Below are 14,169 nucleotides of genomic sequence, written 5' to 3'. Positions count from 1 at the left end.
TTCCTATAATGGGCACTGAGCGCAATGTCCCAACTACTAAAGGCAAGCAAATTATATGCTTCGTTAACACTGTCAACTTGAGAGGCCACTTTCAGGGAGATGTGGACTTGGACACCAAGATCCCTCTGTACAACAACACTGTTAAGGATCCTATGTTCTGTGCCTTTACATTTGACCTCTCAAGATGCAACACCTCACAACTGCCTGGATTAAACAGCATCTACCATTTCTCGGCCCTCTGATCTATATCCCGATGTTTTCTTTAGCAGTTCACACCACTGTCCACAATGCCACCAATCGTGTCACCTGCAAACTTAGTAAACCCCCCCCCCCCACTGTACATTTTCATCCAGGTCATTCATACTTAATATAAATGCCACCAGTGACCTACGGCAATGTTTTACAGACAGCTTACAAAACTACTAGATACTGTAGTAGATATACTTCTGAACTGTGATTGCTGCAGTCTGCAATTTCCCTTTTAAGCAAGTTCTTTTGAACCAACTAAATGATCTGGCGCTTTTGCGATCTCCTGGGGGCTTCGGCAAACCAGGCTCTTGCACCGCTGGGGGTGGATGCAGGGTCCAGGCTGGATAGCAGAAGGCAAACCAGTCCACTCTCTTACTCAGCGCTGATGAGGGCGGCAAGCAAGACTAAAATTGTCCAGAACAAGAGCAGAAAATGAACAGATGGTCAGCACTGCCTGCCCGTCTTCTTGCTGCTACTATTGTGCGGGAGGCGCAGGAGTCTGGGGCCCCACACCGCCAGGTTTGGAGGCAGTTGTCCCCCTGCCGTTTGGAGCTTCATTCGCCTCAACGCTGAACGGGCTCTGCAGCTGTGGTCTCACTTTTGGGGACTTTGCAGTCCATGTTCAATGTGTTTTTGGTTAGTTTTTTTAAACTATTTTTTCAATTTGGTCAAGATATCAGGGCTGAGGGCAAAGGACGAACTGGTGTTCAGCTCACGCCTCTGTGAGGTTTACTCGCCTCAGCCCTGAACTGGTTCCGGAGCTGTGGCCTGCAGCCACTGGGCTCCTGGACGGGCTTCACTCGCCTCAGCGCTCAACTGACTCTGTGACCGTCACCTCACTTTTGGGGACTCAGCGGTTAATATTCTGTGAGTTATTTGTTTAGTTTTTTCATTGTTTGCACGATTTATTCTTTTTTTCCCAAATACTGGGAGTCTGACAGTCTTTTTTTTATAGGTTCTATCACATTTTTTTGTTTTGTCGCTGTCTTCAAGAAGACAAATCTCAAGGTTGTATACAGTATACCTTGATATAAATGTACTTTGAACTTTAAACTTGAACTTTTATCTCAAAGAGCTGAGATCCCTGTGGAACATCACTGGTCACACACCTCCAGCCAGAATAAGTCCCATTGACCACTATCCTCTGTCTTCAATGGACAAGCCAACTCGGAACCCAAACAGCCAACTGACCATGGATCCTGTGCATCCTAATCTTCTGGGTGAGCCTCCCAAGAGGGACCATGTTGTCCATGTAGACAACATCCAAAGCTGTATCTTCATCAATCACTTCCATCATCTCCTCGAAGAACTCAACCACAACCTGTCCCACCCAAAACCCTGGTTTGCCAACTGCTCATCAAACCAATCCCTAAGAAGCCTCTCTGGTAACTTCTCTACCACTGACAAGAAATCCATGTCTGTGGTTTCCCAAATTATCCCTGTTTCCCATCTTGAATAAAGGAACCTCCACAAGCTAAGGAGGGCTGAAGATCTCTGTCACGGCCCCCACAATCTCTCTCCTCTCTGAGTATCCTGAGGTAGATCCCACCTGGTCACAAAGACTTAATGTCCTCTCAGAGTGTCAGCAGGACCCTCCCTGATCGCGCTGTCCTTGGAAAGGCCTCGGCCACTCCCTCTCCCACTCACCATCTCCACCACCTCGACCTGGGCCTCGATGCGCAGGTGGTACAGGAAGGTGGCCAAGTCCGCCTTCATCTGGATGCTGTTGTCCTCCATTTGGGCCACCGTGAAGATACGGATGCTGCACTTCCGCCACACCTGGGGGCGAGGGGGGAGACAGAAAGTCAGAGACCAATACGGGGGGGGGGGAGGGGGTTGGAGAGACAGAGAGCATGGAGGGTGAAAGACCAGAGGGTTGAGAGATGGGCAGTGGAACGCTGGGGTTGGGGAGGAGATAATGAGTGATAGACCAAAAGGTGGAGGTGGTGGGGACAGAAAGAGAGAGCATGGGGGGAGATGGGGATAGATGACATGTGACAAACTGTAGGGGGGGATGGAGGGTGAGAGAGAGGGATGGAACCTGGGTTGGGAGTGGGGAGAGGACAAGAGACCATTGGGGGAGTGGGGAGAGGCCATCATGAGTAAAGCTCTCCCCATCCAGTAGCACATCTACATGGATCACTGTCACCAGAAAGTAGCATCCATCTTCAGGGACCCCCAGCCCCCAGGACATGCTCTCTTCTCACTGCTGCCATCAGGAAGAAGGTACACGAGCCTCAGGAGCTATGCCACCAGGTTCAGCAACAGTTACTACCCCTCAACCATCAGGTTCATGAACCAGAGGGGATAACTTCACTCGGCCCTCCACTGAGCTGTTTCCACAGCCTATGGACTCACTTTCAAAGACACTTCATCTCACGCTCCTGATATTTATGTTTATTATTAATTATTTCTGTTTGTATTTTCAGTTTGTTGTTCTTGACACACTGGTTGAGCTAATTCGATGCAGTCTTTCACTGATTCTAGTGAATATTATAGATTTATCGAGGATGCCGTGAGAAAATGAATCTCAGGGTTGTATAGGAGTACCACAGAACACTACAGCACAGTACAGGCCCTTCAATCCTCCATGTTGTGCCGACCCATATAATCCTTCAAAAAAGTACTAAACCCACACTACCCCATAACCCTCCATTTTTCTTTCATCCATGTGCCTGTCCAAGAGGCTCTTAAATACCCCTAATGTTTTAGCCTCCACCACCATCTCTGGCAAGTCATTCCAGGCACTCACAACCCTCTGTGTAAAAAACTTACCCCTGATGTCTCCCCTAAACTTCCCTCCTTTAACTTTGTACAAATGCCCTCTGGTGTTTGCTATTGGTGCCCTGGGAAACAGGTACTGACTATCCACCCTATCTATGCCTCTCACAATCTTGTAGACCTCTATCACTTTGATAATAAATTTACTTTGAACAGGGATGTTGGGTGGAGCCCAGAGGTCGTGGTGGGGTTGGGAGAGACAGACTGACACGCCCTAAGCACCCCGAACCGCCTCACCTTGTGCTGGCGTAGCAGGAAGGGCAGTAACATGAGCAGCCCCCCATCGTGCACAATCCACCAGACGTCGACAGTGCCCTCGGTGAAAGGCTCCCCATTCCCCGGGAAGAAGCTGATGTTCTTGGGCACGAGCAGGGCCAGCTGGGCGGCCGTGGTCACCCGCACCGTACCTGGGAGCAGAGACGCCGTCAGAGGGGCGGTGAGAGCACAGGCGGAGGGCAGGAGGGGTGATGAACGAGGGGGAGGAGGGAAAAGAGGGATGGGCAGGGATAGTGATGGATGAGGTAGGGAGAGGAGTGAGGGAGGCAATAGCAGGTGGGGAGGGGATGAGGAAGGAGCAAGGGTCGGTACAAAGGAGGATGAGGAGGAGGGTGTGAAGAGAGAGAGGAAGGGTGGAGGGAGAGGAGAGGGGGAGGAGGGAAGGGGAGGATTAAGGAACTTGGAGATTAGGATGAGGTGGAGGGTGTGCAGGAAGTTAGGGAAAAGGGAGATAAGGGTGTGGAGGGAGGGCAGGGCGGAGTGACACTCACCAATAAAGGTTTTCCAGGCACGGGGGTCCTCGCTTTGCCTCCAACAGTTGGGCCAGCCCAGCACCACGGTGTTGTGCTTCATCCCACCCAGCCCACAGGACTGGATCAGGTGGGAGATGCCCTCACGTACCTTGGCTGCCACGACCACCTGACAGAAACCCTTCACCCGCTCCCTGCTCATCAGGGCCTTGATGGTCTGTGGGTGGGGAGAAAGAGACACACACAGCATCAGGACAAGACACTATGTTCTGTGTTACATGGTCCACATCCAAATTCAAAGCACCCGTCTGCATTAGAGTTGCAACTGTACCTGGAGTGTATCGGGCAGAGCCCTCCTTCGAATTGCTAGACCGTGGTCTAACCAGACAGGGTATTTCCAACAGTACAATGTACATTCCTGAGTGCTAACATATCGGATGTCCTCTCCTACTCTCCTAGGCCCAGCTCATCAAAGAAATCATAAGGAAAGTATGCCAGTGTCTTTACTGTATTAGAAGGTTAAAGAGGTTTGGCTTGTCACCAAACACCGAACACACCTCTACACGTGTACTAAATGCTGGTGGAACACAGCATCTATAAGAAGAAGTACAGCGACGTTTCGGGTCGAGACCCTTCGTCAGGACTAATGGAAAAAAGAGACAGTAAGAGTCACGACCCGAAACGTTGACAGTGCTTCTCCCTATAGATGCTGCCTGGCCTGCTGTGTCCCACCAGCATTTTGTGTGTGTTGTTGTTAACATTGACAGTACTTCTCCCTTTAGATGCTGCCTGGCCTGCTGTGTTCCACCAGCATTTTGTGTGTGTTGCTTGAATTTCCAGCATCTGCAGATTTCCTCATGTCTACACATGTACTGTTGGAAATACCCTGTCTGGTTAGACCGCAGTCTAGCAATTCGAAGGAGGGCTCTGCCCGGTACACTCCAGGTACAGTTGCAACTCCTCTGAGAGGACCACAACCTTGTCGTAGGGTTTGGAGGCTTGTGTGCCTCAGTGACCTGGACAGCTATGCTGGCTGGCGTCAGGGCTTTGTGCTTTGGCTCTTGGTAGGGTCACCCATGACAAACAGGTCAAAGGGTAGAGGCCAGTGGTCCACCGGTCCTCCAGGTTCGGGGGTTCAGCTCAGGGCCAACGACCCTGACTGGATTACAGAAACAGCAGTGAAGGAGTCTTCTACATCAGAGTGTGACAGCATTCCTGAGTCTCCACCCGGGACTTACAGGACAAAGTCTGCAGAATTCATTGCCACAGCTGCAGAGGCCAAGTCCTTGGGTATAATTAAAACAGTGGCTGTGACAGGTGTCCCTTCTCTCCGGCTGTTATAGTGCATGCATTTTGGTCTTGTCCTAGGCTTGATGGCTATTGGGCACTGGTTTTTAAAATTATCAGTGAGGTTTTGGGGGTGACACTGAGACCTTGCCCACTTATAGCTGTATTCGGTGTGGCAGATGATATCTTGGGTTTAAATGCAAACCAGTCAAATATCATTGCATTTACATCGCTTTTGGCCCGTAGGAGAATCTCGCTGGTTTGGAAATCTGCCACTCCCCCATCTGCTGCTGCTTGGTTAGAGGGCGTAATGTTTTTTCTGAAATTAGGGAAGATTAAATTCACTTTGAGGGGGTCTGTGAAAAAGTTCTATTCGAAATGGGGACCTTTCTTGTCATATTTTGGGAGCCTTAAGGAATTACCCACTAGTTGAGGGCATCTGATTGTACTTGGGAAGTTGCCCCCCTCTTTTAACACGCATCTGGTTTACTTCACAGGGTGGTTGATGAATTGTAATATGAGTGTATTCTGGATCATCTGACATGTTGTGGATGTCTGTGGGCCTTTGTCTTGAAGTAGTGTGGGGGTATGGCTGTGAAATGTCCGTACTTGTATTTGTGAAGTATTGTGTTGTAAATACATTCAGCAGGTCGGACAGCATCCGTTGAAAGGAGCACTCAGCGTTTCGGGCGAGACCCTTCGTCAGGACCTGCTGAGTTCATCCAGCTTGTTTGTACGTGTTAATTTGACCGCAGCATCTGCAGTTTTGTAAATACATTAGCAGCCATGGTATGTTCGGGGAGGACGGGTGAGGGGAAGTTTGTTTAGGGGTAACATATAAAAGCAAAATGGAGGAAAATTATGTATTCTGTATTGTGTTATTCCTTCAATAAAAATATATTTTTGAAAAAAAGATGTTGGTGGGGTCTTGATTAATCAGGGTGTCAGGAAGAAGGCAGGAGAATGAGGTTGAGAGGGATAGTAAATCAGCCACGATGGAGCAGAAATTGATGGGCTGAATGGCCTACTTCTGCTCCTATGTTTTCACAGTGAACAGCAGGACCCTGGAGATTGTTGTGGAACACGGTCCCCAGGGAGTAGGGAAGTCATGTTGCAGTTGTACAAGACGCTGGTGAGGCTGGATTAGGAATATTGAGGGTTGCCCTGGGACACAGAGGTGTGTAAAGTCACCACGACCAACGATAGAGTTCCTTCAGCATTTTGTGTACATTGTTCTGATTTCTAGCATCTGCAGATTTTCTCTTGTGGGTGGCTCTGAGTTTCGCAGGGCTAGGGAATGAAGATCTAGAGGGCACAGGGTAAAGGTGGGGTGGGGGGAGGTTTAATAGGGACTCAGGGCCATTACTTTCACCCAGAGGACGTTCTGTATGTGGATTATGGAATGAGCTGCCAGAGGGAGTGGGTGAGACAGGTCCATTAACATTTCAAAGATACTTGTACAGGTACATGAATCGGAGGGGTGTGGGGGGCGGGAACCGGCTCAACATGGACGAGTCGAGATGACGGGTCTGCTTCAGAAGCAGGTGATGTCGGGACACGTCGGCGAGGGAGGAGGGGTACTTGCCTGCTCTGCGGCAGCCGCCTCCCCGTAGCTCTGCAGGAAGTTGCCGGTGATCATGGAGCCCACGATGGTGAGACCCTTGCCCGCCTTCAGCTGCGACGCGAAGGTGAGGAGGCGCGGGTACTTGACGTGCAGGTCCTCGTCCAGCTTCAGCAGGACCAGCAGCTGGGGTCTGGGGGGGCCAGGGAGGGGAATAGGGAGCGGACGGGGAAGCGGGGAAGGGAGGGGGGTGAAGGATACGGACGGGTAAGGGAGAGGAGCGGAGGTGATGGGAGGAAGGGGGAGAGGGGAGATGGGTGGGGAAGAGGGGAGGGAAGGAAGGGAGGACAGAGGGGAGTAAGATGGAAAGGAGAAGGGTAGGGGAAAGTGTAAAAGGGAAGGGAGAGGAGAGTAGGAGGAGGGGAGAGAGAGGAGAGAGAGCATGAGGATGGGGGGGGAGGGAAATGGAGACGACAGCCCGATGAGGTGGGGGGGGGCACAGAATGAGAGACAAAGTCACATTAGTAAGGTCAGTACCGTGGGAATTTCATCCAAACCACCCCCTCCCTCTCTGCCCCACTTCTGCCCCCTCCTCCTCCCCTGTCTCCCCATCACCCTTCTCCCACCCCCACCCTCTTCCCCCTCCACCCCTCACCTCCAATTCTTGGTGTGGGGCGGTCCCTCTTCCAGTCGGAGTAGTGCGTACCTGGCGGCGCTGAGGGAAAGACCCCGGATCCCATCTCCCCATTCCTTCTCTGCCCTGCGGATGGTCGATCGAAAGTTACAGTCAGGACCCCTGACCCCTCAGCGATCCGCGACCCTCCACCAACCCACCATGACCCCCGACCCGTGAGCCAGCACATATCTGTGACCCTGAACACTCCATGCCGACCTATGATCCCACACCGGCGTGACCCCAGGCCCTGGGCCAATCAAATCAAGTTTAATTACTATTCAACCACACGTGAATACAACCGGGAAAAAAACAGTGTGCATCTGGGACCGAGGTGAAAAACGCACACAGTGCATTCAAAGTAGCTAGCAAAAAAAAAACACCATGCAAATAAACACAAACACACATCCAGAGTCCAAGACCCTGAGCCACGTTGATGGTACAGTCTCCCGGCAGCTGAACCAACCTCGGCCCGCACCCCTCCCTCCCTTTCTACCTCCATCCACCCCCCCCTCCCGCCCCATCTGTTGCCCCATCACTCACCCCTGGAACTCAATGTACTTGTAGATCATCCCAGCGATGAGCATGGCCACTATGGCGTAGTACCAAGAGGAGATGAACATCAGGGCCAAGCACAGGCTCATCCCCAGAAATGAGAGGCTCCTGTGGAGAGAAAGAGAGTAGGGTCAGAGGGTTGCCCTGTCAACTCTGACCCCAAGGGGGGGGGGAAGGTTCACCCTGTTAACTCTATCCCCAATAGCGGTCCCCCCTGTGCTAGTTCTGACCCTAAGGAAGAATCTCCTTCTCCTCTCTCACCAGCGATGGAAGCATACAGATATGGCACGGTAGCAGGCCATTCTGCCCCACTGAGCCAGCACTGACCAATTGCACCCATGTGACTAATTAACCTACTAATAGTCTGAGCTGCGGGAGGAAACCAGGAACATCAGTCTTTTCTGGACAGCTCATGGAGTAAGAAGCTTGTTGGGTCTTTTCTATCCTTTTACAAACTACCTTCCACTGCTACTTTTGTTCAAACTTTTGTTCACTACTTTTAGTGAAGGATTTTCGATTTAATTACGACGGCTGGAACCCGAACTGGAAAGCAACTAAGATGTGGCAAAATTGTTTCTGAAACTGAACAAACCGAATTTACAAGGGAGGTAGAGGAAACCCACACTTCGGAAAGAATGCTCTTATTGATACAAGGTATTAATACCAAAATTGGAATGGTGGATTCTAAAATTGATAAACTGACGAATGCTAATGAAAGGCTTGAAAAAACTGCCTCTGCCATCCAAGAATCTTTGAGGAATCTGGAATCTCAATATCAAATGCTTACAATGGATACTAATAAAATCGGAAGATGACAAGAGACAATACATCAAGTGATTAAGGAGCGGGAGCTAAAGTTTTCTACTATGGAAAAGAAAATTGCTGAGGTTTCGTCGGAACTATCAAGAATTAAGAAGAAAACCATCGATCTGGAATGTAGAAGCCAAAGAATGAATTTACATACACTGGGTTTGCCTGAAAATATGGAAGCCAGTGAGCCAAGTTTTTCACGAGCATGTTATACTCACTTTTTAGTGAGATACTTGAAACCTCTCCACCGAATTACCCGCAATAGGCCATCGGTTGAGCTGAAACCACGAGCAGTAAATCTGTGCTTACATTATTTTGCTACTAAAGAAGCAATTCTTCGAGATGGCAGGAAGCGGGGAAAACTAACTTACAACGGTGTGGAGTTCCGTACAGTGGAAGATTTTGCCCCTGAAGTTTATGCCAAAAGAATTAAATATCGAGAAGTGATGGCAGAACTCCATAGGAAAAATCTTCACCCAACTCTGCGCTACCCTGCCCGCTTGTTTATTTTTCTGCCTAACGCTCGTCCTAAACATTTTGATTCTCCCGAGGAAGCTAGGAAGTTTCTCAACGACTTTAAGTCAGTCACGTAAGCAACTTCTCCAGTGCCGTTCTGCAAGCAACTTTAACATTTAATCCTTAGCTGACAATTGTGTGTAGTTGAATCGTTTAAAGACTAATCTATGTTCTATGGCTGTATAGTCATCGCTTTTATTCTTGTATATTTTTTCCTTTTTTTAAGATTTGTATAAATTTAACATAAGTTGCAACATATTATATGCTTGAATCTATTCTTTTCTCTAAATATATGATCAATCTTTACTTAATGAATTTAAGATGGCCGCTGTTAATTATGTGCTAGCATCTTTTAGACATAATATTGAATTCAACCTTTAGCCGTGAGTCGTTTACAGCTCAATCGTCGAAAGTTTAATTTACGTTCTTTGTTGGTCCAGACATCGCCTGGTGGTTTTATTTTTTGTTCCTTCTGTTTTCTTTTAGGATCTGTGAGAGATTAATACTAGTCGTATCATATTATTTCATTAGATTTTTCTTTTTTGAATATATGATCAAGATTTATTAAATTAATTTAAGATGGCTGCTGTTAACTACGTTTTAACCTCCGTTAGACATAATATTATAATACTTGGAATTTTTTTCGATTTTTTTTTCCTACGTATCTGATGTTGTGTCTTGAGTCAGTGGTGTTAGTATGTAACTTTTTAGAAAAAGAGTCTGCCTATTAGAGACATGGGTTAAGGGGGTGTAGTTAGCTTGCTATCCACCTATTGGATGGTTTTCTTTCTGGCTTTGGGGGAGGGGTGGGGCTATTAGTTTAGGTTTTTTCGATTGGGCAGACCCGAGAGGTTTTCTTGTCAATCATGTTGTTTCCTTTCTTTCTGATCAAATCCATTCTATTCTTCCCTGCGGGATCTGCTTGTCTCAGTACATTAATTCTTTCTATAAATCCTTAAATTAAAATATCAGTATGGATGTTAATAAAATTAATATAATTTCCTGGAACCTGAACGGCTTGAATCAACCTATTAAGCGTAGAAAGGTCTTTAAGAAATTGAGAACATTTCAAGCCGGTGTTATTTTTGCGTGGACCCACATCCATAGGGAAAATGAAATGGTTCTTCTAAATTTTGGAAGGTTTTCTCATTATCACTCTTCGTCAATTTCAAAAAATAGCGGAGTGTCTATTTTTGTTAACTTTAAAGTCTCTTTTGTACATTTTAATACTGTCACTGATTCAATTGGAAGATACTTAATTGTTACTGGTTTGTTATGTGGTCAAAAGGGGGCTTTGGTGTGTGTGTACGCACCTAATATAGACAGTTCTGAATGTTTTAATAAGAATTTGGTTTCAATTTCGTAGATCCTTTGATTTTAATAATTTTGTTCTTTCTAGTAAAATCCATCTTAATTATTTTTTTTTAAACCTTCAGTTTTTGATCAAACCTTTTCAATTTGGAAAACTAAAGGAATAGTAACTTTTATAGATTTGTTCTTGGGTAATTGGCTAATGTCTTTCACTCAGTTAGCGGATAAATATGACCTATCTAATGTACACTTCTTTAGATATTTTCAAATTAGGAATTTTCTACGTAGTTTACTGCCAAAATTTTCCTTTGCTTATTTACCCAATATTATTAATCTTTTTCAGATCAAATCATTTCAAAAAGGACTGATAGCTATAATTTATAAACGGTTATTGAACTTGCGTATGTTACCTAATGATAAAATTAAAGCTATGTGGGAACTGAGAGTTTTGAAAGTCACTTTCAGATAATCAACGGGATCAAATTTTTCATTTGGTAAATACCTCTTCAATTTGTGCCCATCACTCCTCGATACAGTTCAAGGTAGTGCATCGGGCGGATATGTCAAAGAACAAATTAGCCATATTTTTTCTAATATTAATCCCATTTGTGATAGATGTAATATTGAGCTGGCTACTTTAACACATATGTTCTGGACTTGTATCAAGTTAGGTAATTTTTGAAAAGAAGTCTTCGAAACTTTGTCAAAGGTTCTGAATTTGGATCTACAACCAAATTTACTTACAGCAATTTTTGGATCATTCCTCTGGAAGCAGGAGATATTCCTGCTTCCGCCCAACGGATGAAAGCTTTTACAACTTTATTGGCTCGGAGAGCCAGTTTGCTGAAATGGAAGGACTCTAACCCACCTACTGCCATTCACTGGCTGACCTCCATTACGTCCTTTTTAGTTTAGAGACAATAAGAAGTCGGACATTCAATACATCCTCTAAATTGACGAAACTTGGCGACCTTTTATTCGATATCTTCATATGCTCTGACTTATGGCCCTTCTAGTCACCTTTTCGAAGCTTTGGATTTGATCAGAAAGTTTTTCCTTGTTTTCTCTTGCTTTCACTCTCAGTTTGAGCTGCCCAGTTCTTTTTCTCTATTTTTTTGTGTTTTTGGGATTTTTTTCTGTTTATGTCAATTATAAAAGTTTCTTTATCTTTTTTTTCTTGTTATGGATATGCGGAGAATTAATTACCTTTCTCTTTATGATATACTATTAGATTAATACTTTGTTTGATCTTGATAATGTTTATTTTTCCTTTTATTTGAACTGTTATTGATATAGATATTTGTGATAATTCTCATCTTTATATAATGTATTTTCTTATTAAACTAATAAACAGATTGATAAAGAGGAGAGAAAATCCCCGTGGCCACAGGGAGAACACGCAGACTCCATAGAGAGAGCGCTGGGGATTGGACCCGGGTCATGGCCATCGTAATAGTGTTACATTAACTCTGCACTAGTGTCGCCCCACCACTCTGCCCTCCTCGCCCCACCAACCCCTTTCCTTCTGGCAACACTCTCCACTCACCTCCCCACCCCCACGAGCCTCCTTCCACCCTCCCCTCTCACCAGTGGTAGTATCGGAAGCGAGGCCTCCAGTTGGGGGTGCGGAGGAGAGTTTGCAGGGCGCAGGCCAGGTTCACAAACAGGTAGCACATCAGGAAGAACCTGCATGGAGAGACATCACGGTGAGCACAGGCTGATCCAGAAATGGGGGCAGGGGGTCAGAAGGAAGAGGGTGGGGTCAGAGGAAGTGGGAAGGGTCAAGGGAGGGGTTGGGCAGGTAAAAGGTAAAGGGGTCTCAAGACGATGGGAGGGGGTTGGAGGGAAGTGGAGGAAGAGGCAGGGTCATTGGTCAGGGAGGATGGTCGATGGGGAACAGGGTGAGGGCAAGAGTCAGGGACAGAGGAGAGGTTGGGGGGGGTCACTCACATGGAGAGGATGGGGGCCACCATGTCCAGCGAGGCGATGAGGATTCCCAGCTCAGCAATGGCCGCCGTCAGCAACAAGGCCCAAGTGGGCTCTCCGTTCCCCTTCTCCCTGCCAAATATCTGTGGGGAGAGAGAACATTAAGAGGGGAGCTAGGGGTAAGAAGCAGGGGAGGAGGGTTGAGGGAAGGGAGGAGAGAGAGGGAGGGTGAAGGCTGAGGGGAGATGGAGAGAGTGAAGGATAAGGGGAGAAGGGAGGTGAGGGGTGAGACAGGGAGGGTGAGAGGAGGAGGAAGTGAGGAGGGGTGAGGTAAGAGATGGCAGGAAAGGGTGAGGGAGGGTGAGAAGGAGGGGAGGAGGGGTGAGGGTGAAGGGTGGGTTACTGACCTGCAGGAAGGGGACGATGTTGTCCCTGGCGATGGCCTGCAGCAATCGAGGGGCTCCGGTCAGGCTCTGCAGCCCTGCCCCACACGTGGAGAAGAAAGAGCCAACAACTATCACCCAGTGGGTCGGCCAGGACAGGGTTCCCACCACCAGCGTCCCGTTCACCGCCCCTCCGAACCTGGGAGAGAGAGGGGTCTCCCATCACACACTGTCACTTCCCGGGAACCCTGACGGGGGGGGGGGGGGGGGGGGGGGAGGGAGGCCTTCCCCATCACACCTTGTTAACCCTTCATTATCCCCAAAGTGAGGGTGTGAGTGAGAGAGAGGCAGAGATTGTGATGTATAAAAAATAGACAGAGATAGAGGTAGAGAGAGAGAGAGAGAGAGAGAGAGAAGCAGAGAGAGGTAGACAGAGACAGAGATAGAGAGATACATAGAGACAGTGACAGAGAGTGTGTGTGTGTGAGTGACAGCAGGGGATAGGGAATCATCATTCCAGTAATCGACTCAATCACTGGCAACGCCTACCTTCTCCTATCCAGAAATCTGGGCAAGGATAGAGGGAGGATGCGCCTCCACACTCAGCCCACAGACACCCTGTTACCCCGAACACCGCCTTCCCCTGCTCTCCCCGCCCTGGTGTGTGCAGCCGAGAGAGGGGGTGTCAGTGACCTTACTTGTCGCGGAGAACGACTCCGTCCACACAGGCGCCAAACAGGATGATGGTGGTGATGTCTGTCCTGGGTCAAGGAAAGGCTGGACACATACTCGGGGCGGGACCACATACACACAAGGGACTGGGGGGCCTCAGACGCCAGACTGTGTACACACACAGGACAGCGCCCATGAGCACCAAACTTTGTACACAGGTGGCAAGGACTGCCTATAGCAGACCGAGTACACACAGGGTGAAACACGCATTCCGGACTGCAAACACTCGGCAGGAACCAGGGACACACAGGGGGGCACAGACTACATATGTACACAGGGACACGGACTATGTAAATGGGTAGAGCACACAGCTCCACAGAAACGTGCAGAGGATGCATCACTTGTAACTGGGAGCTCCCTCTTTCCCATCTGCCCAGGCTCTGTACCGTTCTTGTTTCTGAGGGAGGGAGGGAGGGAGGTAAGGAAGATAGGGAGGAGGAAGAGAGTGAGGATTAAGGAGGAGGGAAGGGAAGTATGAGAGTTGGGAGAGCAGGATGGGGGGCTGACAGGCGGAGGGACATTGGGGTTCAGCGGACCCCCTATAACCAGAAGGATGCAGACAAGGGAGGGGGGGATGAGTAGGGAGAAGAGGGTTGACGGGGTGGGGGACCAAGACTGGTTCACATAGGAAGGATACAG

General features: G+C 48.1%; 1 protein-coding gene across 1 annotated transcript in view; it reads right to left on the bottom strand.

Annotated features, from left to right (window-relative positions):
• The window catches only part of LOC132381736 (solute carrier family 12 member 6-like), a 31,045-nt gene that overhangs the window by 6,928 nt on the left and 9,948 nt on the right, over positions 1 to 14,169 (bottom strand). The window contains exons 4-13 of the mRNA XM_059951308.1: positions 13,497 to 13,559; positions 12,823 to 12,997; positions 12,440 to 12,558; positions 12,077 to 12,175; positions 7,841 to 7,960; positions 7,280 to 7,384; positions 6,649 to 6,817; positions 3,798 to 3,993; positions 3,268 to 3,437; positions 1,897 to 2,028 (exon numbers count right to left, since the gene is read on the bottom strand). Coding sequence (XP_059807291.1) covers positions 1,897 to 2,028; positions 3,268 to 3,437; positions 3,798 to 3,993; positions 6,649 to 6,817; positions 7,280 to 7,384; positions 7,841 to 7,960; positions 12,077 to 12,175; positions 12,440 to 12,558; positions 12,823 to 12,997; positions 13,497 to 13,559 — 1,348 coding nt within the window. The remainder of the gene's footprint in view (positions 1 to 1,896; positions 2,029 to 3,267; positions 3,438 to 3,797; positions 3,994 to 6,648; positions 6,818 to 7,279; positions 7,385 to 7,840; positions 7,961 to 12,076; positions 12,176 to 12,439; positions 12,559 to 12,822; positions 12,998 to 13,496; positions 13,560 to 14,169) is intronic.

The sequence above is a fragment of the Hypanus sabinus genome, chromosome 26 (assembly GCF_030144855.1).
Source record: "Hypanus sabinus isolate sHypSab1 chromosome 26, sHypSab1.hap1, whole genome shotgun sequence".
In the NCBI taxonomy this organism is placed as follows: domain Eukaryota; kingdom Metazoa; phylum Chordata; class Chondrichthyes; order Myliobatiformes; family Dasyatidae; genus Hypanus; species Hypanus sabinus.
This window is presented reverse-complemented; position numbering and strand designations above follow the sequence as displayed.